This window comes from Aythya fuligula, chromosome 4 (assembly GCF_009819795.1).
Source record: "Aythya fuligula isolate bAytFul2 chromosome 4, bAytFul2.pri, whole genome shotgun sequence".
In the NCBI taxonomy this organism is placed as follows: Eukaryota; Metazoa; Chordata; class Aves; order Anseriformes; family Anatidae; genus Aythya; species Aythya fuligula.
In genome coordinates this window covers 35,197,863-35,223,923 of record NC_045562.1, presented here as the reverse complement: position 1 = coordinate 35,223,923, position 26,061 = coordinate 35,197,863, and the positions used below count along the sequence as shown (strand labels likewise).

Here is a 26,061-nt window from a genome sequence, read left to right as displayed (position 1 = left end):
CCTTCATTATTTCTCCTCAATTGCTGTCTGTAACACATGGAGGATACATCTTAAATGATGGCTAGAAATTAGGCTTCTGGTACGTCAATGGTATTTAAATACAGATCAGTGAGATTGGCCTCAGTCTTACAAGTTAAATGACAGATGCACTTCCCACAGTCCATTAAGACAGTTCTAACATTGTGAACATTATTTCAAGTTAATTTTAACGTTATGCTAAACATGAATGAGTAACAAAAACCAAAGCACTGTTATTTAGATCAGTATACCAAGACTAAGCGACTTTAAGCTTAAACTTCAGCATTCAATACCACAATGCCTTCTGCAGGTCCTGCAGAGTTCCTCGGAAGAATTAGACACAAAATAATCACAGGAATCCTGAAGCTATAATTTGCAATTACAAGCAAAGTTCTACAGAAAAAGAAAGGTCCTGTTACATTTCTCCTCCCTCTAATAACAAAGAAAGATGTAAAATGTGTGTTTAGAGAAGATTAGAAAACAAACATTTCCTGAGTTTCTATAGTGTGTGTTTCTATAAACGTACTTGAACCAACTATTTTACTTTCTATTACTGAAATGAACCACTGTAGAAGTTTCAGTTCATCATCAAACAATTTTTGTTACACGCATCTTCTGTCTTCTTGAGTATCAGACAGCATCCCTGAGTATCCCTTTACTATTATTTAAACAAAAATATTTGAGAACAATACAGCACAATGGTATCAGTTCTCATCCACTGATAAAGTTATTAAAAGTGCTTATATAACAAGTTTTAAAAAACTAGATTTGGTCCTAACCCTTTGGGCACAAGTGTCCTCAGACACACTATCATTGATAAAAACCTTGACTTTGAAAGCTATTTCTTCATCACTTGCAAAGTGTAGCCTAACAGTGCCTTTACTGTAGTCTTGCATGAAAGTCATCACTTTTCTGTACTTTTCCTATGACAAATTTATTTTTCCTATATGCTTTTACTGGCTAGTGCAGTTGGCATGGCTTGACTGACAATGAGCCAGAAGATGTGAGTGTAGGGAAAACTCACAGCTCTCTCAGCTGCTGGCACAGCGGAGGGTAAGAGCATAGCAGAAGTGATGCATTCAAGCACAGTCCTGTGAGTTAGTATTACCTGCCTGCCAGCTTGTGAGCACTACTGGCAGTGCACGTAAACACAGATTATTCACACTCTTGTAAACTAAGAGAAAGTGTTGGAAACTAACTGCACAGAAAAATGTAACAAAATGTTGTAGGGATTCAGCTGCAGGAGCAAGTGAGCGCCGTTATTTGACTCCAGGCTTTTAAGAGGTGAATTAGATAAATTTATAAGCTAAAAGAAATTATGAATCATGCTTTAAAAAACAAACAAACAAAAAACTTTTTTAAAGCATGTCCATAACACATCAAACATTTAAACATTTTACTGTATATGGTCACCAGAACATAATTTTAGCCCTATTAGGGCACTTCATATCACATATTCTTATCATTTGGGAGACCATCTTTGAATCATGATGCTCTAGTTGAGTCTTACAGAGAGTATTCTAGTAAATTCATCTATCTACTCTGAAGAAGATATAATGTCAAAGAAAACACTAAAGTTGGTGGTACTGAATATCAATTTATGACAACTTATCCTAAAACCTCCAGGATCCCAGTTCACAACTTGCTGGGCATTAGTGATTTGAAGGTATTCCCATCTACTTTTGGGGGTTTTAAGAATGTATTCAAAGAAATTCTGTTAATTTTCATTTGTGCATATAATGCACAAATCAAAAGATATTTTTCTTATTAAACTGATTCCTCTGCTTTCTAAACAAATTCTAGTTATGCTTGCCTTCAGAAAAGTAACTTAGAAAAACCTCAGGAGTGCTGAAAATATTATTCTCTCACTCTGTTAAAAAAAAAAAAAAAAGCCAGAAAAAACATTGTCAGATGAGACAAAAACTAGGTTGAGACTGAATAAGAGAACACACCCATAGCTTCAAAGATTCAAGAAAACCCAGCAGAAATGAGAACCTCACAGGGCCACATTATAGGAAACAGCATAAACACACAAGCAAGATAAAATAGTCAAAAAGGTAAAGTCTCTTTCTTTGTACTTCAGTGGAGTTCAATAAGCTATAAATCCAGGAGAATGAGGAAAAAAAAAAAAAGCATACTGTAACCAGAAGAATTTATCTCAGTAAATACTGAGATGTACATGGACAGAAGAATACATACATTAAGATCAAAAGTGCTCTCTTTCTGGAATCAACAGTCACAGATACCAAGATGAATATGGCACCATCTGACTAGCCTAGGTCTAGTTGTAAGCAGCATTGGCCAAAAAAAATGTATTTAATAAAATATATTTAAGCTCCAGTAATGTATGTGGTTGAAAAGGAATGGTAGGGAGGAATATAAAGGGATCTTCTACAAATATAGTGAAGTAGATACCAAAGCTAGAAGTAGAAAAGCTTTAGAAACTATACTAGTTGCAATATTTTTGAGAAGTGGGAAATGACAAGTAAGTTCTGTGGCAAGAAGTTTATTTTAATGGAACAGCAGTAAAAGAAATGACACAGTGGAAGCATTTTGTGTGGTCCTGTTCATATTTTCACTGGAAGGACAGAGTGCTGATTCCACCATAAGCCTTTATTAACAGCCAAATCCGACAAAATGTGATTTTAAGCTAAAATATATACATATATAAATTGTTTATTATTTAAATTTCAAAACAAGCATAGCATTCAGACTAAGAACTAAGCTCTTGCCAATTTTATAGAACATAACACTGGTAAGGTTATATATCAGTCTAAACATTTTCTCAGCATACTGTGACGAGAAAACAGGTTTCTTTTCCCCACTTTTTTCAAACTTTGAGTACGTTTGCTTTTTGGGGTTACAGAAATGCAATGCTTTGTTCTCAGATCACAGTGTTTCTGCTCTCAGTTGATTTCATGCTTTAAGGAAACTTTGCCAACAGCCAAGAACTTAAGCCACTGAAGAATGCACGAATGGTGGTATCTAGTTCATGTAGTCCACCAACCTGTTAGGAGGCCCTGGGAAGCATTAACTGGGTTCTTGGACATTTTCATTAAGTTTCTAGCACTTTAGAGGGTGCTCTGAACAGCATATCTTTGATTTTCTATCTTTGATACTTTGAACCTTAGACCCCTTCCATATTTGTTATTCTTTGCAATCACTTGATTTTTCCAAACTTGTTTCCCTTAGCTTGTCCTCCTCTTCCAAGCAGAAGTTCCTGCATGGGGAGCTCAACATCAACCTCTTCCAAAAGAGGAACTAGTATAGCTCAGCGCCAGCAAACAAATGCCTAGGCAGGAGTGTAAAAGGACCAGCAGGTAAGGATATTTCCCTAGTCCTACAGAAATCTCCAATAATTTATGACATGTGGCTTTTGTATTCTTCAATAGATCTTTTTCCCGTGAATTTTTGCAGCCATGTTTAAAATTCACGTGACATTAAACATCTACAGCCTTCTACAGTCAGGAGCTACACAGCTTAAATTCAGCTTTGAGAACCATCTTCATTTGTTTTGAACCTGTCATCTGCTGATGTAACTTGATGCCCTCTCATTCTTGCACTGGAAAAGACATTAGGGGTGGTGATGGGGAAATCAGTCCCCACTCACTCTATGGTTTAAGATATTGCTTGTTTTATCTTTTCCATACCAGTCTTAGTCTACTTGGTCATTCATGACAATTGTTCCATAGCTGTACTTCATCTCTTAGCAAGTTGAGAAATGATTAGGACTGTGCGTACTGCTGGAGATCAGCATAGACACTCCTTTGCTTATGTATATTAGTTGTTATATTTAAGTGTATAACTTGTTTGCCTAATATACCTAATGACTGATGTTTTTTGCTCCTAATGCAAATTCAATTTAATTATTATTAGCAACAAAGCTGTTTAGAACTTATTCTTCAAATTCTTCTATGCCTTATTCTCTTATTATCTAATATCTTTTTATTACTCTCTAACCCTTATCTGCCAGATTTGTCTCTATTCTCTCATTTGAGACAAATTTCAGCCTCTGGAAAAGCATCTTCTTCTAAGAACTTCCCTTCACGTGTTTGTTTCATCTCATTCTCTTCCTTCTCCCTTCATGCACCTCTTTTTTTCAGGTGTTACGTATTTGCTCTGGAGGTTTAAATACTGCATCGTTAAATGATCTCCATAACATCCATAGGGATTACTCTAATAGCAATTTTAACTCACTTCAAAAAAGTATTTTAGACTTATTGTCTAGTTAATTTACTTTTCTGAAGCTAAATAGAATATCAATTTGTTTGCTTTTCTTTATCCTGTAAAGGGACTGTTCAATGGTAAATGCTTTGAAACTTGTCTGAGTATCCCAACAGAGGAAAAAGTAAAGTCCTGATGGAACGTCCAACACCCAAATTATTTTTCTTTTCTTGACCACCCTTTCTGTTGCCCATGCTGCTGTGACGTTGATGTCCATAATAAAATGATGGACACAGTGTTGAGTGCATCAGTTTTGTTTGTTTTTTGTTTGTTTTATGTATTTATACTGTATGTATTCATTCATTTTCCTGGTATTAACCAACCCATCCTCTAGAGGGACTAGGAATGAAATAAGATCTACAGCCACCTTCTTTTTGGAATCTAGCGTGGAGTATAAAATGGCACCATGGGGAAGGCAAAACATGAATGGATTCAAAACCATCTTCACATTTCTGAACTCTGAATGGAAGTGCTGACAGACCTCTGCATCACTGAGAGCTGCTGCCAAATGGCAACAAGTCAGGTTATGCAGAACCAGCCACTGCAAATCCTAAGAGTCCAACAGTTAAACTGACACTGCCCCCTTTTTAGCATCTGACTGCTTTTTAATGGGTGCTTGAAACAAGAAATTATGCTTTATGAAGAGATTGTCTTAAGGTGGTACTCATCTCAAACCACCCATCCAGAGAGTCGTACAAGCTAACATGAAATGGATGGAGAAAAGTCTTAACCACCTTCAAAAGGGCAAGGTGGCGGTAGCATCATCTTTGCTTTCACATTGGTTCTGTGATTCTATTTCTTCACTCAGAGGGTGGTGAGACACTGCAACAGGTTGCCCAGAGAAACTGTAAATGCCCATCCCTGGAGGTGTTCAAGACCAGGTTAGACAAGGCCCTGAGCAACATGGTCTAGCGGGTGGCATCCCTGCCCATGGCAGGGAGGTTGGAACTACATGATCTTTGAGGTCCCTTCCAACACAAGCCATTCTGTGACTCAGGACTAATGGAGCACAAAAAGACTCCATAAGATCAAATTCATCTTTGTCAAGGAATTCCTTGCCTTCAGTAGAACTTCTGGATTTAGGAGGCACAGAATTTAGAAACAATTTGCAGGACTAATTTGTAGGACTAATATGTAGGACTCCTAATTTGTAGGACTGAGTTTTGTATGTGAAGGCCAGATAGATAAAAGTACCTGGAGTTTTGTTACATTGAGAGAATAAAAATGGTTGGAATATCTACCTAGCAAATAGAACCTTGAATAGAAGATTGAATAGAAGACAACACTGGCTTTTTAATGGTTTTGAATAGATTGGAGAGGTCACAGACATAGCCAGATACCAGGAATCAAGAGCCATCCATCAGCCCAAAAAGGTCTGCAGTAATGAAGTTGGGTTGAAACCAAATTATTGTTTTTCCCCTAGCTTTTCAAAACATACCAAGAGAAAGAAGAAAAGTTTAATCATGACAGATATTGAATAACAAGAGTGGAAGTAAGTCTGGCTATATAAGTAGTTAAGGAGAACTGGGGAGGAGTGTGATTTGTTTCTTTTCTTGCCATACAGACTGCACGTTAGGGAAGCAGATTTGCAGCATGGTGCTACAGAAGGTAGGTTAAAACTGTCTGAGACCACTAGCTCTGTAAGAGTGCTTCTCTAACAGAAATCCATGGTGTAAGCTATAAACAGTCATAAAGAACTGAGACAGTTCCAATACAAATGGCCCTGGCAGACTACACCTATATAGAAAGCTACTTCAACCACTGGAGAAGCAAATTACTTCAAAAAAACTTCTTGGTAAAAACCCCAAACAAAAATAGCTCTTTTACAGCACTGAAGCTTAACAGACTTATTTTACATAAAACCGTATTGAAGTTTTGGTGGGATTTTTTGATCTTCTCCAGAGGAAACATAGACAAGAATTACATCCATGAAGCTGGCTACTAAGAAGAATGAATTTTAAACCAAATGGGAAGGTCTACACAAAGCAACAAAGAATATGCCAAGATGACAGTAGTTGGTGAAAGCCGAAACATTACCCGGGGTTAATCCCCCTTACAAATCTCTTCTCAGTTTTGAGAAACTTAGCCAAATTGCAACTCTTTTAGCTGAAATTTCCCATACCAGCTGTCTGCCTCAGGCTGAATTTATTTTGGAAAACTTCAGCCAAAACTATTCAGCCATTTCAGAGAAATACTCTCACCACCTTTTATTTGGAAACTTTTAGCACTCAAATGCTTTACAGTAGGGTTTCTGAAATTAGATGGGAAAGAGAATAGAGGATATACCTATGTAGCCATTTATGAACATCTGTCCAATTTTGGCCAAGACTAAAATGTGCACACCCCACAGAACAGTCCTGAACAGTTCCTGGTGTGAAACTATAGGGCAAAGTCAGTTTCAACATAGCAGCTGCTTTCAGGTATTGTACCCTTGGGCTGGGCTAACCAAAATCAGAAAAAGCCCTCCCCTGTGTTTTCAATACCCTCATTATCTTGCTACTTTGGTGTGACGGGGAGAAAGCTGACAGGCAGATCACGTATTATTGGGAAGAAGCACATGCTATTGTGACTTTGACAGGAAAGGAAGAAATTTCTTTAAGACGTTCCTAGGAGGGGAAATAGGCAGATTATGGGATTTGGGGTGGGACACTGAGGAAACAGGTACTGAGTGAGAAAAAAATGTGATTGATAAAGAAAACGCTGCAACACTGAACCTGGGAAAGAGACAGCAATAAATGAGAGCTCCACGGAAAGAGAACAGGAGTGAAAGGATAGATAAAGGGCAAAGTGGAAAAACAAATGCGACTGGGAGATGAGATTGGGTCTATTATGAAGACTGGGAAGGAACAAAGTGTCATAACTGGGTAACGAAGAGTTTGGAGACAATGACTTTGAAGCAAGAAATCTAGGGCTTGCACCAGAAACCAAAGAAGCAGACTAAGTGAGTGCAAGCTTTTGTTCGCTATGTAGATTAAATTATGTTGGTTTCATGTATGAAGAAGTGTTTCACTTGCAGTTTCAGAATTAGCACAGTGACATTCTTACTGGCTGTTCTGTGAAAGGTGAGAGTTTTTCCAAACACTAGCATGCTGCCTAGAGATGTAGCTCTCTGCCTTAGATGAAGAGATCACTTGCCTTCCCAACAATGGGTAGCTCTCCATGGTCCTTCACACTTTACAGCTGCACCATTTCATGCATACGAGTTCATGCAGCTTTACTAATCAGCACTGGCAATCTGGGCATCTGGTTCAATTTCTAGCATATAAATAGATTACAATCTTAAATCATGTTTCAATTATTTCTGTTAAACTATTATAACAAATGAAGAAAAACAAGTCCCAGATTAAGATTTTCTTCAGTGTTTGATCTCTCATACTTCATGTCAAACAAATCAAGCCTTTAATTCTCAGAAAACTACTTGCATGCCAACTGTTCAATAAACACCTAAACTGGTAGTTTGAATTTGAGGTTATAAATAACTAGAGCTCCAAGCTTCCCACAGCCTAAAATCATGCCTATCTCTGAGAACTTGGGCAGCTACAGAATTAGGCAGCAAATGAAGTTTTAAAGTTGTCACCCATATCTCAGTAATTGGGAATCTGGGCCAGGGCCGGAATCATCTGAAGCCTCAAGGTACCAAGTATCTCTAGGGGATAAGAAAAATAAATAAATAGAAGTCAAATATTTTACATTTGCACAAAAGAAAGCAGAGAAAATACCATGTTCACAGATCTAAGCCAGACTCAGATCATACTAATATCGATCTCATGTCAAGCATTCCATATTCCATGCAAGGCAGCTTGTGTGCATCCTTTGCTAAACAGTATGCTACGCTTTCTTTTGTAAAGTAAGACGACAACCTAAGGTAGCACGTGAATACACAGCATCAGCTGTGTTCCTATAGACAGTGTTGGCAACAGTATTTTCCTTACAGATCAAACTAGAAGAGCAGAAGACATAAGACTACTTTAAAGGTAACTTTAATTCATTATTAATCAAAAGAAAATTCATAGATTTCTAAGTCTTTACAAATAACTCTATAGTTTTCTCCGTTTTTTACATTAGCTACCAGAAAGTCATCAAATTATTGTAAGCTACAGCCACAACTGGTCATCGTGGTATATGGGTGGCCTCCTGGCTCTCACTCCTCTCCATGAGGACACTACTCCAAGCATATAGGTCTAAAGAGTTCTATAGTTCTTGAGAAAAAAAACTGACTGAACTCCCTTGGTTCAGTTTCTGGACAGTTGTTGGTTAAAAAAAACTTCCTTCAGTTAGTAGTCAACTTGCTAAAAACAATGTCAAGATTGTATGTTACTTGGTATTTGTCAAACAGACTTTTCTGAGCATACATTTTGTGAAATTTTTGAAGTTATATAAAAGCTCGCTTTTTTTTCCCCCCCATGCATCAAAATTATTTAAGATCACCTGTCCTTGTAACCAGTATATCTTTCTTCTTTCAGGCTTGGAAATTTTCACACAAAACAAGCCAGAATACTCACATAGCCACCCTAAAGTTTAGGCACAGTCTTAGCAAGCTGCATCTGTGAAAATCTGATTCTCCCTCCCCCCAAACTGAAGCAGCACCCCTTGTTGCTCATTAGGAAAATGTATTAAAATGTATTAAAGCTAACAACAAGTAGCCAGAGTTTTGCATCCCTTAAAATTAACATTTGTTCAACCACCTTCTAGGGCAAATAGGTCATTTATTGGCTTTATGCCTTTTAGAGATACAGCTCGGTATTCATTTCCACAGAGAAGTTGACAACTTGAATATACAGAAGACTACAGATTCCCAGCATTTGTCTCTTTCCAAACAGCAGCTAAAGTATGCACGCGAGCAAAAATAAAGTAAAACTGCACTAAAAAGCAGTTATGAATGTAAGATATTGTTAAAGGATGCCAAGGAAATTTCTTTTTGAGACTGTGCAGGAAGTGAATATGAGAGACAAGTATATTGAACTAAAATGTTATTCCCGTTTTCACTAAAAAGACACACATTCATGATAAATCAAAGTCAAAATAGTTATAGTATTCCACCAGTACTATTTAGACATGAGCCTAAGAATGTTTATTTTTTGCAAGTTTTCACTACAAAGATAACACATTTAGGCTTTTCTATAGGTTTGCAATTTTGGATCTCTAGCACACATTAACAGTTAACTAATTTACAGCACTTGTTGACACCTTCCAAAGAAGCTCTTGGCTAGGTAATATACAAGCTTCAACTAAATTAACATTTCAAGAACTTTCTGTTCTCAAAGTCAGTCCTTGGAAAAATTGGTATTCCCAACAACTGTAGTTTAGTTACATAAAATTGCTCATTTAAGTGATAAGATCCCAAAGAATTATGCCTAAAAAAAGAAATCAAGCCAAAAAAAGAGTAGAAGCTATGCACAATATATGTGTAATAACTTCCTATAATGTTTTGGCAGACCAGTTTGTTTATCCGTTTCAAATTCGATGTGCTTTATTAATGCACAAGCATTAACTTACTTCAGACACAATCCTCTAGGATCTCACCGCTTAAATCAGCAGCCTTATGTGACTAAGCACCAGAAATGTTAGAAAAAAAGAGTACTTGCACGAATGTTAAATACCAATGCAGGCTACGGTTGTTACGAAAAAACATAGAAAAGACTTCAGATGGATTTAGAATAGCCACTGTACTTGTTTCCAGTAATACTGAATATCAAACAAGATGACATGAACTGTAGTAACGAGTTTGCATTTTTACACTGCCTTTCAGGCATAGTCATATATTATTTTTCCTGTCAGCAGTAGTTGAAGATGTTACCAGTCGTACTCTCCCTTTTAATCTTCTCCCACCCTCATCATCGTGACTCACTGTTCTCTCCCACAGTCTTACCACAGACCATTTTGTTTCTACCCAATACTAAAAATATATTTTAAAGGGCCAAGGACCTAATAGTTTCACAGATGCAGTTTAGAGAGCAGCCAGAGAATCATCTGAAAAGGCACAACTATGGGAATGATAACTTCTGGCAATAAAGCAGAAGCAAAATACTGGAACATGCAAGCACAGTCTGAACCTGTTGTCAACAGAAGTATCAGGTGTAACTACAGCCTTAACCTTTAAAAAGCTTTGCGCACCTTAATGTCTACTAAAAGATCATATAAGCTTTAAATAAAGTTTAATTTCTAAGTACAGCTCTCCCCCCTACAGCAACTTTCAACAGCATCCAGTTTAATGTAAGCGTCACTTTTTTTTTTTTTTACAGCTACTTAAACAGCCTCTATGATTTCAGAGTCGCACGGTAAGTAGTCAAGATAGGTTTGAGCTTATTCAACTTGACTGTCAGAAGTAGCAACTTTTGTGTTTTGGAGACAAATATTTGGCACCTCTTCTGCATGGATATAGCAGCCATGAAAAGCAACAAGACCAGAAATAGCTCTTTAAAGGTCCATTCCTACTGAGGCAGGACAGAAATAAGCAGAACAAGACTGGGCTGACAGCACTGTTCCTAGTTCCTAGTCTAGTTCCTACTTGCTTATGTTCTTCAGAGTGCACTATGAGTAACTTGACCTAGACTTCATCAGCCTAAAGATAAGGGGCGTGCCTTTAAAATATGTACCCTTAACTTGTACACATTTGATTGGTTATGCAACCCTTGAACTCCAACCTCAGCTATTCATGGGGATGACTCACGCAGAATGTATTCAAGTTCATTTCAACGACTGCTCTCTTGTGAACAGAAAAGAAAATAAATGACTATATTATTGAGGTACACAATAAATAACGTACAGAAAGAGAAGAGGATGCTTCCGAGAGTTTCTTTAAATCAAATTATTTCAAGTGTTCCTGAACAGGGTTATACTGTGATAAAAACGTGAAGTAGGGAACACATTGATGTAACAACACAAAACTAGCAAAGGTAAATGCAACCTTACCTTCTTAAAGGAGGGAAAATAGAAAGAAAGAAAAAAAAAAAAAAACACACAGAAAACTGCATACCTAACAACCTTCTTTCTTCTCAATTTATCGACAAAGTAACTGAATACATCCAAAGGGGGGGGGGGGGGGGGGGGGGTTGTTGTAATTTGGTTTGGTGTTTTTGTTTGCAAGCCTAGATTCAAATAAGAAGTGCTACAACACAAGTATAATCTCTGCTTCAAATAAGTAACAAAGAATGTGCAACAATTTCTTAAAGTACATAATAAAATCCACCGAACTGCCTGAGACTTGAAAGGCACTGGTTTAGCTTCTGCTGAACAGGAATTCTGCTGTTGCTCCGTTCTTTACACAGAAAGGCAAAACATCAGTAAGATACTCTTTAAATGACTCAAAATACATTTAACAGAAAACTCCTGATAAAAACAGCAGCGCTGTAAAACAAACTACTTCCATGCAGGATCATCAGAAATCTGAGGAAAAAAAAAAAACTATTAAATCAATCAATTACTGATTACAAGTCACAAACACACTTTTTAATATGCCCAGTTCCTCCTCCCCATCCCAGGTGGTTCAAAAGAACCCAGAGGCTCAGAGAAAAAGCAATGAAGAGTTACACACTACAAAATACAGTAACACAATATTTTCTTTATTTCAGGACTGTACAAAGTATAAATGTAAAGATATAATACACCAAGATAAACCTTTAAAAAAAAAGCATTTGAGTATTTAAACAATAATACTGCAATACTGCCATCAAAAAAAATGCCTTTATTATCTCCCGTTAGGAAATTTTACCTTATGGAGCGATACATCATGAAATCAATTGTTGTACATCTAGGGAATTTACCAATAGAGCTCTCTTCCACTGGGGTATACACTTTGATTTGTCTCATGTGAGTGTCTCTTCCATTTTGGTGATTAGCTAGAACAGCAATCTGAATCATAAATGTGCGAATAGGCTTCTTATGGGTATCTGTTAAAGGAACATGAATCCAGCCGCTTGGTTCCACTAATTCAAGTTGCTGTTGAAAACAAGACAAAAAGCAAAGTATTCAGGAACAGTTAATATACTTAATGTAAATGATCACATGATATTTAATGATATTAAACCTAATACAGAAGAGTCTTGCTGGTCAGATTTTAGTTACTTTTTAAAATCAGTTTGAAGTAATAGAGTTGAAAACTCACAGCTAATTTACTGCTGGTGTAATTGAATACAAATGAATTTGACTACAGTTGCGTCTGCTTTTACCTCTCAGAATCTGCCCTTCATTTTGCACCTTAGGCTTAAAATAAAAAATGAATATAAAAATAGACTTGAATATAAATCAAGTCAAAACAGTACTATTTGTATCTTGTTACGAAAGGACACTTCTCAAAAATGATAGAAAATGTGCATCTTTAAATTGTTTGAACCCTTATCTACACACCCTGAACTAAAGTATGCTAGAATGACTTCGATAAGAAATTAAATCCACATGAGCAGGATTTCAGAATTCCTTCAGTTATTAGAGGAACTGAAAAGGAATAAGGGGAAGGTGACAGAGGAAAAAATACAGGATAACTCATGGACTTCACATCACTGTAGTTATATGTGTGTCAAGACAAATGCCTAACCAATTAATAACTGCTGCACAGCTATTTAATCACATTTTGAGGCCCATTTTGACTTGGCTTTCACACAACAAGCCAAGTGTAAAATGATTTATTTATTTATTTTTTTTTTTTTTTACTTCCCATCCTACATAAACCAATGTCAAAGCAAACAAAGAAATGCATTTTTTTTTTTTTTTTTTTTTTTTTTTAACTCTAAACCACATTACTGACACATCAGCATACTGAAATCCAGCTAGATGTTATGCAGAAGTGTGGTGACAGCTTTTGTTTAAAGCTAGTTGCCCATCTTCAAAGCACAGCTCAAAACACATATAGAAGAGCACACAAGTCAGAAGCAGTCTTTGGGAGGCTGGGGTGGGGGGGGGTGGGGGGGGAGAAAAACAGTTCTCCATAAGCAAATGAATTTCACAAAGCTAAGCAAATAGACCGCTTTTCTTAGCAGATGAGTTCTGCAGAAGAGGTATGCTTTGAGCAGTTCAATATTCCCATTTTTCTTCTGAACACGCTACAAGACAAACATCCCATCAAATGCTTAAAAAGCCTTGATTAAGATTTTAAAAAGACCCACACGAGATCGACTGATCCAGAGGTGTTACCAAGCACTCTAAGGGAATGACCCTAGAAATAAGGGAAGTCAAAAGTACACTTGATGACTGCTTTAAGGTTAAAGAGACAGGAAAAAAAAAAACAACTCACACACCTCTACTTTAAGAAGAGATTCCACTGCTGCAGGCACTCCAACAAATCACTTTCAAATTATCAGATTTTTTTTTTTTTTCCCCATAGGAAGCTTCAGGTAGCAGTTAGCTTTAAAAGGAATAAAATGACCTACTGTTGAAGCAGCTTTATATAGGGAAAATTCATCGTTGTGAGGTAGTAGTGAACTGTTTAGCACAAGCATGCTTTGTATCCCCACAGTAAACAAAGGATGAGGATCCCAGTAATATGCTAAGCAGCTAACAGTAAGTTAAAGTGCCTCTGATTTGGAATAGAATTGAGATTATAGCTAACTGAATTTGCATTTAAATATTATTTTCAAAGTTTACAAATTTTGACTGATGATTCAAAGTGAAAATTTAAGTTCCAGAGCTAAAATTTTATTTTATTTTTTAATGCTTGGATGAAATTGATTAGTTAATGCACTTTCTTTAGATTGATGCTATTGGTTTCAGGCAGATCTAAAACAACCCAGGTTTGTTTATTTTATTGGCAAAGAAATCACAAAAAGTGAAATGACTCCAGCTCCAGAATCAAAAGAGGGATTGGCAAAATTGGACTACGTTTTCAAAAGGATGTTAGATGCTTATGACTTTCACGCACAAAATCACAACCTAAGAGAACTAAGAACTAAGGTCATAAAGATGAGCACTTCAACATTGAGAGTTGCAAATGCAATTCTAGTCGGTTTTCCCCATTTCATAGGACATCATTTTAAATTAAATATTTATCAATACTTCGTTTCATCCTTTATCAATGGAAGCTAGTCACATGCTTTTTATCTGTAGCACGTTGTTTTTCAATCCTGTTATTTATGCAATGAATTTCTTCCCTAGCCTTTCAAGGGTGGTTGGACTAGTAGCCTCTACATCTGTAAAGCAGTCAACTGAGACATTAACTTACTTAGATTATAATATCCCCTAGTTTCAGATGTCAGATTTGGCACACTTTGGAGCTGATTTTTCCTGACCTTAGTAACATACAGTACTTTACATGAAGTTTAGCTCCCACAGAGTCCACTTGCAGCTGTAAGTGTTCACATTTCTGCAAGTTAATAACATTCTCAAATCAGCCACTGGAACACATGATATATGAGTAGCCACCTAGGAACAGGGTTATTTGAGTGTACTATGTAAAAGAGACCATGACTAAGCACAGAATGGACACAATTCTGTGAGCAGTACTCCACAGAAGTCTTTGTGGCTGAGAATTATTTTATTCCATAACTCTCCTCTGCTTCACTTACTCCACATTGTCCAACTTGTGTAACAGTTGAATACACAAGCCTTTATTGCCAAAATCCTGGACTCATCCTCAAAATAGACCCCACTCTAATCCAGTAATTGTCTCTTGGAAGAGGGATATATGAGACTCTTGAATGAGATTGTAGGGCATGCTACAATAGAGCAAGAGGTCTGGAGTTAGATGCAGACATTTGGAAAAAAAAAAAGTGAGCTTTTGATTTCATAATCTAACATTCCCGTACTATAACTTTTTTGTTGTTTCTCATTTACTTGTTTGTAATTGATGCCTCCATAGTTCAGCAACTAGTACTCATAGTTCATTCAACTACTGAAGTTTAACTACAATAACTATTATCTGAACATCCACCAGAAAATGAAGTAATATTTTGCCAGTGATGCACACATTTTGTGTAACCAGAAGAATGCTAAAAATGAGACATGCAAGCACTCCTAAAAACTCTGTTCTCTTCCATATCTGTCATACTCTCTCAGACAAGTGAGATGATTTTTTTTTTTCCCCCAGAGGGCCCAGGTCCATCGTTTTAAAGAAGGAATAGGACATGGGAATAGGCTGTAGTAGTACAAGACAAAATGCTGCCCACTCTTAGTTCAATGTCAGCACCCAGATCCAGCCACTACAATTTGTAGCAGAAATGGGATGAAATACACAGCTCAGTTCTGCCTGGAGCATTCCCAGTGTGAACAGAATCTAAAGGAAACTTACTGTGAAGTTTTAAGAAATTCCTATTAAGCCCATGCAAATGGCAATCTTTCAAAGCCTTGTAAACTGGTCTGGAAATTTGGGTGGATTTTTACAGGGAGGCAAAAGGCACATCCTCGACACAAAGGCTGAACTCTTGCCAAATTTCAAATCCTTGCTTCAGAGCTTGGGGGCACTGGAGCATCAAAGAAGGACACCAGAATATTCTCACACAAGCAAAATAACATACTTTTCACTAGCCTTATTCTTGGAACAGAACTCCTTTGGCTGTAACTTTCAAAAAAATTCAACCCAAAGCAGACATCTGGCATGGAAAAATCACAGTCTGAACTGAACTTTGGCAAAGTTTTAAAGTAACTAAGAGTTAAGTCTTAAAATAGGAAGGGTCACACAACCTTAAGTACAGGTCGCCATTAGCAATTCTACCTACAGTAAATACTATGCTTTAAAGCCATTTCAGCTGACTTTGCTGCAAACCCTACTCTTTAAAAACACTAAACGCTGTGTATAGATGTTCCATGCTAACTCTAAAGAAAATGTGACATTTCCTCAAAATGGATTTAAGTTTTTTCCTGTATTTTTTCCTCCTATGTAGGTCATTTATTAAGAATCAGTCACCATTAACTGGTCCTCCAGGAAAGTTTTAAATATCAATTATGTTACTAATTACCTAAAGAAAGAAACTTCCAGTTTTTAATTTTGCCTTTTTTTTTAATCAAAAAAGATCAAATAATTAAGCAAAGTAAAGAATCAATGAGAGTTAAATATTAGTAGCTCTGGACAAGCTAATCCTATATACGATGTGCTAAAAGTTTGCTGTTTTAAATTAATTTCTAATATGATAGTTTGTCACCACTGGTAAACAAGCAGAGTGTGAAAGTCAAAATAGAGGAATAAACAAAGGGATAAAAATTGAAATGGAAAGTCACTCACCTGTCCTTTGCTGCTGTTATACACTCTTATCTATCTCTTCTCCTGCTTTCTCTCCATTCCTTTCTTATTTTCTCTCCATTCCTTTCTTATTTTCCTGTCCTTTGTGTGTTATGGCTTTACGTATAGATTACTCAAGTAGGAGTTTATGTTATTTTGAAAGCCAAAGTAGAAATAATGTTGTCAATGGAAATCCCCACCAGCAAATTAATAACCCTGTTTCTTCACTTTCTTGTATAGTCCAGAGGTTCTAGAAAACTCCATGTGCATTTGGCAAAGATACTACTGCCACTAATGGATGCTCTACCATAGAAGATGCAAACTCCACACACACAAAACATCAAGGCCAAAGCAAATTGAGACTAAACTTTAGAGAGATGATAGAATGAAAGACCAAAACTTTAATAAGAAAGTTGTTCTATGCTGTTTTTTCAGGCCTTATAGGATAAGAAGTCAAAATCATTCAACTACCACACTTCTTCCTTCAAATTTAATACGGAAGTTACAAGATCTTTCCAGCAGCATAGCATTAAAACTATTTACATTAACCACTTAAAAGAGAGAGAAGCTACAGTCAAGAACAGTGGTAATAAGCTAAGGGCAGCAGATAGAAAGAAATCATCCTGAACCAAGACAAAGCAACATAGGTAGACAGGAAAAGGACTTACCAAAAAATAAAAAAATAAAAAATAAAATAAAAAGACAGCAATCCTACACCCTCTCCCTTCCCCCAACATCTCTCCCAAGAAATCCCCACCAGAATTAGTGAAACATGGTTTTCTGCACATTTGTCCCAGCCATCTACCCTGGACCTACTCTTTGGATAGGAGGGCAACCAAGCCCAGCTGTGACTGGTTCACAACTCTGCATGCTGACTGCCACCAGCATGCTGCCTGCCTGGTCAGCCATCTACTACCACTGCTGAGGATGGTTGTGAAGCTAAGGAACATTCTCCTCAGCAGTTGAACTCCTCTAGCCAGTCCTAAGCTCACAAAAACAAGCTGAATTCATTGCTGAATCCCACAATTCAGTTGTTAATTTCAACTGCAGTTGGCCAATAACAGCACAATAGCATGGACGGATACAATGACCGTAGACTACATTTTCTTTATCTGTCCACAAAGAACAGCTCAAGTTGGACAACTCAACTAGACCAGGAAACTTCCGGTTTTGAGATTAGAGAAATTTGCTTGACAGCAAGTGAATCATGAGCAAGTCATGCTATTTCCAAACATCAGGAAAACAACTAGCACAGAACACCTAAAGGTAACCAATACACAATGCAACGTAATCTTGGCAGCTACTATTGACTAAAGAATTACATCATCATGCTACCACCTTTACCTCACACAGCATATTTCAAAACACAAACAGTTTTACTGTTTCTTTAGGCAATTATTTCAGACTAGTAAGAATTGGTTAGTCTTTCCTGATACACAAAGCCACTAATTCCATGTGGTCATTAAAGTGGGACAGGGCCTGGATAAACTTGCCTTCTTAGACAGGGACGCTTTGAGTACAGTAACTCCCTTATGACCTCTCTGCAGCTACCTGCCTAAAAGAGTATATACAAATAAAAGGTGATTAAGACCTTCTTACATCATTCCCTGATCTTTCCCATGCTGTAGGGTTTTTTTTGAGACCAGTCTGGTGTCATATTCAAATCAATTCATCTCCTACAGGGTATGCACTTTAGATGGCTAGAGCCCCAAAACGTACATAAATACTCTGCAAGAAAAGTCTGCCCATGAATTATTTTCACACCTGAGCACCACAGTTGTTTCTTAGAAAGTGATTTATCCAAATCAATTTTTCTATTGTACTTAATCCTTCTTAAATTGAACGTTGACCTCGTTTCTGTATTCAGTGATATTCTGTTTAAATCCTGTGGTCTCTTGAAAGCGGTATGTAACTCAAACTGCTACTTCTACTGAGCTTATAACACTCAAGTTGTTTGTTATATTTACAGTAGCTAACACCCATTCAAACAATGCAGGATTTTTGCTGCCCTACAAAGATATAGAAAGGATAAAATCATCATCATTAGTTTCATATTCAGGGTCATTACAAGCATAGCCCAGAGCATACACTAGACAGGGCTCCCAGATTTCAGAAGGATGACCTCCTCAGTGCATATACAGGAAGCAGTTTCTGTTTTCTACTCTGCTGGAAAAATTATTTATCCTGACAAAGCAGAGAATTAATACTGCCATCACAGCTTTAGCAAGGCAGAGTATAATTCTCAAGATGTTTGTACTTGATCACGTTTCCAATTGATCATCTGTACTACTACATACAAAGGGCAACATGTATTTCCTGTGACTGCCTATAAAACAGGCTCTGAAAACAAGCAACACTTGATTTTGGTCTTTCTACTTTTCTTGTAAGACTGTCAAAGCCACCACTTTTTATTTGAGTGACTTGCCACCTTTGAAATTAAAAGAAATAGCTGAACTCTTCATAAATCCAAGTTTTTAAGCATCTACATGCTTAATTAGTTCTTACCATAGAGTTATATTTTTAAAAAGATCTTTTCAAAGCACATGTTCTCAATAATATATTCTTCCAAGCAGAGGAAGATTTAAATAAAATAAATGCTGTTTTCATACATGCAGCATTTATCAATACAATGACTTTCTCCAAGTTGTGTAATAAAATACGTGAAAGCCTTTTCCCTGCTTAGCTTAATTATTTTTCTCCCAGCTATCCAAATATGTTTCTACAACAACTAGCAAGAAAGAAGGCTAGTCCAGTTTACAAAAATTTTCTTTCCACAACTGTCATGCCCTACCATACAGCTATCAGAATTCACAATCAGTAGACCTACGCATAATTCCAGTATTCGAACTGTCAACACTGGAAGTAGCAGAGCTTGGGCTTCAGCCATCACTTCACTTAGGAAGGAAGAGAACCAGTTAATAGCAGTGATGCACCAGTTCCAACAGAAAAATGAAGCAGATCCAAAAGAAACTTCGCAAGTTCCAAGTGAGTCAAAGGAGGGACACCACATTAGCAGCTTAACAAGAATCACAGAAACATGCTCAAAGAACCCACTGTGAAAAGCACACTTCTTTGCTCTAACGAAGCAACGACCACCTAAGGAGGTAGCTCTGTGGTCTTAATCAGTCACCTCCTTAAACGGTCAAGAAATCTAACTTCAGTCCATTAGGTAGGAGAAGTTTTCCATTCTTCCCAACAGTAGTTCCTGAAGAGTCTAGAGGAGCATACCCCATCCCTCAAGAAGATTCAACTGTAATTTAGGCAGAAAGGAGACTAGCTGTAGAATAAGCCATATTAGACAGCACAACATGCAAATATTTAAGACTCATATCATATATAATCTTTTTGTTCAAACAAGCTGAAAGAACAAATTTTTAGGAAGACTGGGGAGGCTGAAAAACAAAGCTCATAGATCCTTGCAAAAAAAAAATTAAAAAAAAAATAGAGAATTTCTTTCTTTAGACTCTTCTACTCCAGATTAAAACAGTCAAAGTTAACCAATGCCCAGGTAGTAAAGAATTGTACCTGATTGAAATAGAAATAGCAATAAACAAACATGTCACAAACTATGTGACTAAGCCTAGTAGTACTGCACAAGTCCACTAGACCAGAGACCCTGAAAAATTTACTGGAAGGACACTCAATCAGCTCAGTAAAATAACAGGAAAACACTATGAAAAATGCCAAAATACAAGGCCACATTTTCAGAAGTACATTAAATTTGATGTCATTTTGTACAGAACAGTTTTCAACACATCTTGCTGAGTTTCTCTCAAACTCATTTGTACCCGTATAAATAATGAAATGCATCAAGTGTTCCAATTCAGTTTATGCAATTAAACAGCCAGTGCATAAGTGTCCAGTCACTCTTCCTTTCAATCATTTCTAAACTGCTGAATGAAGTGGTAAGTCTTGTGAAAATTAAATATTCTTTAGAAAACACTGTAAAGTGGCACTTCTGCTTTAATGAGTCAAGCAAAAGCAGCTCACTACCTTCTTGAGGATCTTTTACAGTGATCTAGTAAAAGACATACAAACACCTATACAAGTTGTAAAAGAGCAACAGACAGGTACAAAAGGATTCAAGCCCTATACAACTGTTTTTATTTTTTAAACAATACTTAGTAAATGGGATAAAAACATTAAGTTTCATGTAGTGTGATGTCTGGAACTAAAAATGTAACACAGGTATCACTGAAAATTTTAAGTAGTTTTTACACATGAGAAATCCAACTAGATGGCCAACTAGATGGATGGATAATCTGCAGAGATCAGGTTTTGTTGTATTTTTTTGCATTTCATCAAGAACGACAAACATTTTTGAAACTTGATCACAAATTTATTGAGACCATGCCCCCCCCTCCAATACCTCATTGCCGTTACTACTAACCTGAGCATTAGTACATGTCTGCCATGGCTATCCAACAGGAAACTGTGATATGGAACTACCTATGGGTATTCCCTTTTTGCATTATCTCAAGGACACAAAAATATATTTGAAGAAATAGAAATACTCAGAACCAGTATATTGTCAGTGTCATGTACAAGTCCTATACTGCCTTCGCCACAAAAAAAAGTCTTAGTCCATTCTCATTTCCTTACAGTTTAACACCTAAATTCCTAGCATTTCCAAGAACAATGGGGGGTTAATCATAGTAGCCCAACTACAACACCTCCAAGAATCACAGTTACTGTAAGAAAATAGGTACTCTACAAAAACACATCAATAGGTTCCCAGCATGGGTAAACAGCATGCTGTATCCCATTTACGTGGGCAAGAATTAGCAGCTATGATGCTCAAACAGATTCTTGTATTGCCTCTCTGGATATCATATTCAGATTACAGAAGCACAACACATGCTGGACGGTGTCAGTGAGTTATATCACATTGCCCCCTTATAGATCACAAACTGGAACATTTCTGAGTTAAGCAGATAATGTGAACTGAATTATGATGCAATGTAAATTTTCATTTGGCAGAAGTGATTCACTAGCCAACTTTTGAAATTGTTTCACTGACAAGCACATTTTGATATTCTTCGCAATGGAGTGCCCTGATGTTTCAAATTTCCCCACGTAGGATGGGTGGGTTTAGGGAACAGTTCAAGTAATTTGATTCTACCTATTAAAAAAAAAAAAAATGCAATCTCTTTCCAGATGTACTTCATTGATTCAGAGAATTTCAATACTACAACATGAACAGCAGCATATTGAATCTTAGTCCATGAAACGTTAAAGAGGAAAAAGTTAGGTTTTTATGGTCATTGCCTTTGCAGTTTCCATCTTTCAAGTCTTCTGGCACTAGATGAGGAGCATGTAAGAGATGCTCCAGGACATACGCACCAGACAGTCCAGTAAGACATGCTCCTGGACTGCCTGTTGAATATGTCCATAAGTCTACTGTCAAATGGGAGACATTGCACATGCCTTGGGATCTCCAACACTTATGGCATAGAATCACAATAAAAGCAGCTGTTTTATAAGTATCAAGTGATAATCATAAGTGCTGATGTCTGCAAGACTTAAGACCGTGCTGAACTGCCCACATGAAAAACTCCTGACAGATGGAGCCACATCCGGGCAGTCCCACAGGTGACCCTGGACTGTGCTGACAGTCATTTGGAGGAGCCCCTGTCCGTGGTACTTCCCCAGTCCCTGCCCCAGCCCTCAGACTCCCAGTACTGCACCTGCTTACTGCACTTGCCAGCAACAATGGCACATTCAAGGTGCATGCAGTCTGAGAAATGAATACTTTGCCAAATGCATAGATACAATGGATTTGTCAGCCCAAGCTATCTTACTCAATCGTCATTTCAATAAGTGATTTTCTGCCTAACTGTGGGTGGCAGAAAAAGAGCAAGCAAAAGCAAACAAAAAGCAAACAAAACCGGGCAATCTCTGAGTACTTCATCCTCTATAATTTATCTGAAAACAATTCTTGACTCTAGAAAATATGTCTGCAGTGACCATTAGGAATTTGTCATATTTCTTTCTATGAAAGTCTCTCTGGAAAGAAAGGAACACTTCTCAAATTTGTTGTGTCATATACACAAGTTTTTAGTCTTATTTTTTATGATCTATGAAGGATGGTGGTTAGGCAGCTCCCTATTCATTAAAAAAGAGATGGGATGTGTCTCAAGATTTATACACAGTTTCAAAGACGAGCAAAAATGTTCAATAGATTTGGACAGTTTGCTCTCACGTTCAGCATCTTCAAATTCCTATTTTTCATTGACCAAAGTTACTTGAACTTTTCCATCATAGAGCTTATATGTGATACATCCATAAATTAGTTTTCATTAGAGGAAAAACTGCCTTATTTCACATGCTTTATGTGGTAATCATCCTGTCCGTTGGAACCTAAGAAAATATTAAAAGCCTTCTCCATGTCCCTTTGGAAATCAAAATTATAAAATCACAAAAAACAGTGACAACACACCCTAGCTTAGAGATTTGTATGTAAAGCTTAAAATTCCAGAGCAAGCCATCTAAGCATAGTATAGTTTCAGCTCAAACAGATCTCCCTCTTTCACCTTTTGCTTTAGTCAGAACCCTGTCTCTAACTGAAATCAATCCCAACAACTCATTTGAGATCACAGATTTCTTGTTAAAAAAAAAAAAAAAAATGTTCTTCAAAATTCATTTATGGATCAATCAAGGGTGTAGAAAGGAGAGAACAAGCATATCCTGAGCTCATTAGCATTCTCCTGCTGGGACCTACTTCTCATTTACCAGCTGTGTCACAGTAGACAGGAATGCCATACCTTTGCAGGTGCACTGCTATTAAACTTTGAGAAGACTCTTGGTACCAGAGGAGATCCTTCAGACCTACAGTGACTTGGCTCCAATGTGAATCTGTTACTTCCCTTGAGCTTGGCAGAAAATATGTTGACGCTGAAAAAAAAGCAACAAAAAATTCTTGAGCTTGTGCTCTAGAGTGCTAGGCTGACAGTGTAAAAAATAGGTAATGCAGCCCAAAACAAATTTTCTGCTTCAGTTTGCCTACTTCTGGTACCTAAGTTGTTTAAAATCTAAGCTGCAGACATACTGGAACAGACTGCATCTGAACAGTCTGGTTGTAAAAATGAATGATTGGAAAAGCTATGGTTTCTGCACGTCTTTAAACTTTCCAGAATTCCAGAATTCTGAGAGAGCAGGGAAATTTTATTTTTAAACAGGGTACTATCCAACTAAAATCATCAGTAGCTCAGAGTATGAAAGATGCGGATGGGAGGTAGGAAACCATACACATAAAAAAATGCAAAAAAATAATAGAAAATATTGCTGCTCGGCACTTCTAGAAAGAGGTGCAAATTAAACATTTAGTAAAATCAAACATTTTGTACCTTTTAGGAAGCACTTCAACCCTAAAAGATTATTTCACTGCAACATTTTTTCATTTTACAGACAAGTAACTAAAGAGGAGCTGAAACTAACAAGGTAACAGGTAAGAATCCTAGTAAGCAGGTGCCCAGCACACTAGGACCAGATGATATGATAATCGTATTTTTGGCATGCTGTGTGATGATGCAGAACTCAGAGGTTCTCTGATAGTTGTTTAAAGAATCAACCACTGAAAAAACTGAGAGAACTATTACATAAACATGGCAAATGTGATTCCTAGAGGAGTTTCTTTGAAAACCCTTCTAGTTTCCTTTGAAAACTTTTATCCAATCAAAATACAGAAAGGAAAGGGACCACTTTTCACACACAACTCTTCCTTCTAGTTCCCTCCGAAAGACAAGAACAAAAAACCCTGTACATTTTCCCAAATTCATTCTGATAAACTATACTTTCTGCATTCAAACTTTGAAGTCATAGCCCTATTTGTGACAAAACTACCAAAAAGCATCTTATTAAGTATATGGCTAATGTTTCCAGAATAAAGAAAATAGACAAAGTTATCAGTTAGCTAAGAGGATACATCACTATTCCTTTAAATAAAATTCTTATCTTTGTCATGAATTTGAGGTTCCCCACCACCCCAAAAAACACACACAAACATTATGACTTCTCCAATTACTGTACTATGATCTAAAAGCTTTAGTCACTCTCCAGTAGCAATCATCCAAAATAGGGACATCATCTCCTACTATTTGAGGATGACAGGCTGCTCTCAGGGAAGATGATAGCACTTCAACCATCTTCTGAAAGGAGGTAGTGGAAAACAGGAAATAGTATAGCAGAAAATGAAAAAGCAGACAAATATATAAAGAGGACAGAAAACACTGAACAAAAGCAGTGAAATATATTACAGCAGAGGACTAGACAACAAATATACTAAAAAAAAATCTGAAATTCAGGTGAATTTACACTACAAATGAGACTGCTGACTGGTGAATAGAACAAAAAGGTGATTAATAACAGCAGCTGCCTTCCATGAGGGGTAACAGAACACCACAGAACCCTCTAAGAATAAAAATATGCGGAGTTTCCTGTAAGCATCATACAAAAACAAGCATTTTAAAAGAAACTTCTACAATAGTTACACATTAAGAGATAGCCATATACAAGATTACCTTAAAAAGGCAGACAAAATTAAGGTTTTTATGAGAAACCAGGGGACAGAAGAGGGTAGAGGAAGAGGTCCTATCAATTTTTCCAAACCAGAACTGCTGGGTAGTCTGAAACTTTAGTTCTACCAAATAACACAAGGAGAAAACAATATAAATGAACTGCAAGAATGCACTGCACAAATCCGTTACAAATGGAAGGTAAGATGACTGAAAATACTATTGGGAAATAACTACTTTTGCGAAGGTGCAGAGGTTTGAAAAGCTGTACTTCCCATGTCTGCAGTTTCCATTTCCATATATAAAGGAATCATATTTTGTTTGTGTGAAAGTGCAAAAAAAATCAGCTCATACTTTACCTTCAAAATTGTTTAGCCATACCCAGGAAATATGTCTAGACATAGCCACAGTTAAATTATACAAAGTAAGTATTTGAAAAAAAAATCAAATTATGAAATGATAATAAAGCTCTAAGTGTCTGAAAACTAGTCACACTGAATTAATCCTATATCAAATCATTCTGAATAACTTAGAAAAGATACCCTACTGACTACACTTTATGCCTTGCATCCCACAAAATGCTGAAGCACTTTTGAAAATGACTATGGGGAAACAATATTTTTAAAGTCAGTGGTTGTAGTAGCAGACAGCTGCTAGCTCTCAAAAACCCTCTATAGGTATGGAAGAGAGAAGGTCCATCTAACACAAAAGAAAACCATTCCCCTCACTGTAAAGGGCTCTTTTTACACATTGAAGAGAACTATATTTCTAATGCAGCAAGTTATACCTGAGTGCTAGCAAATAAGAAAAAATCTCACTAGTAAAGAATATGCTGCTTTGAAAAAAAAAAAAAAAAAAAATGGGGTTAAACAAAAGCATTTATCCTGGGTCTACAAGAATATTTTTTTTCTGAGCAGTATTTGTTTCCAATGAAGTAAAAAAAATGAAAAGAGTTGCCTCTCCTAAAAGAGAGGATTTAAAGACCCTAAACCTATGCAGGTAATTGCCAAATACTAAGCAAGTACAGTATACAAGCAAGTAAACTTTTCTTGTATCTGGATGAAGACTCCAGTACTGATAGAGACAGATACTCAGTGATAGTGAGTGGGGCAAAACCCAATAAACTGAAACATTACCCAAGCTCATTATAGCATGCCAGAC

General features: G+C 36.9%; 1 protein-coding gene across 3 annotated transcripts in view; it reads right to left on the bottom strand.

Moving 5' to 3' along the window:
* ANAPC10 (anaphase promoting complex subunit 10) overlaps positions 1-26,061 on the bottom strand; it is a 102,863-nt gene that overhangs the window by 52,979 nt on the left and 23,823 nt on the right. The window contains exons 5-6 of one of the 3 annotated variants that reach the window (XR_004253219.1): positions 23,152-23,281; positions 12,121-12,180 (exon numbers count right to left, since the gene is read on the bottom strand). The exons of 1 other annotated variant lie outside the window; for it this stretch is intronic. Coding sequence is in view for 1 of the 2 variants with exons in the window: in XM_032186682.1 (XP_032042573.1) it covers positions 11,950-12,180 (231 nt within the window). In the remaining variant the exon portion in view is untranslated. Of the gene's footprint in view, positions 1-11,908; positions 12,181-23,151; positions 23,282-26,061 lie in introns of those variants that run through there. One more of the 3 variants, XM_032186682.1, reaches the window with a different exon arrangement.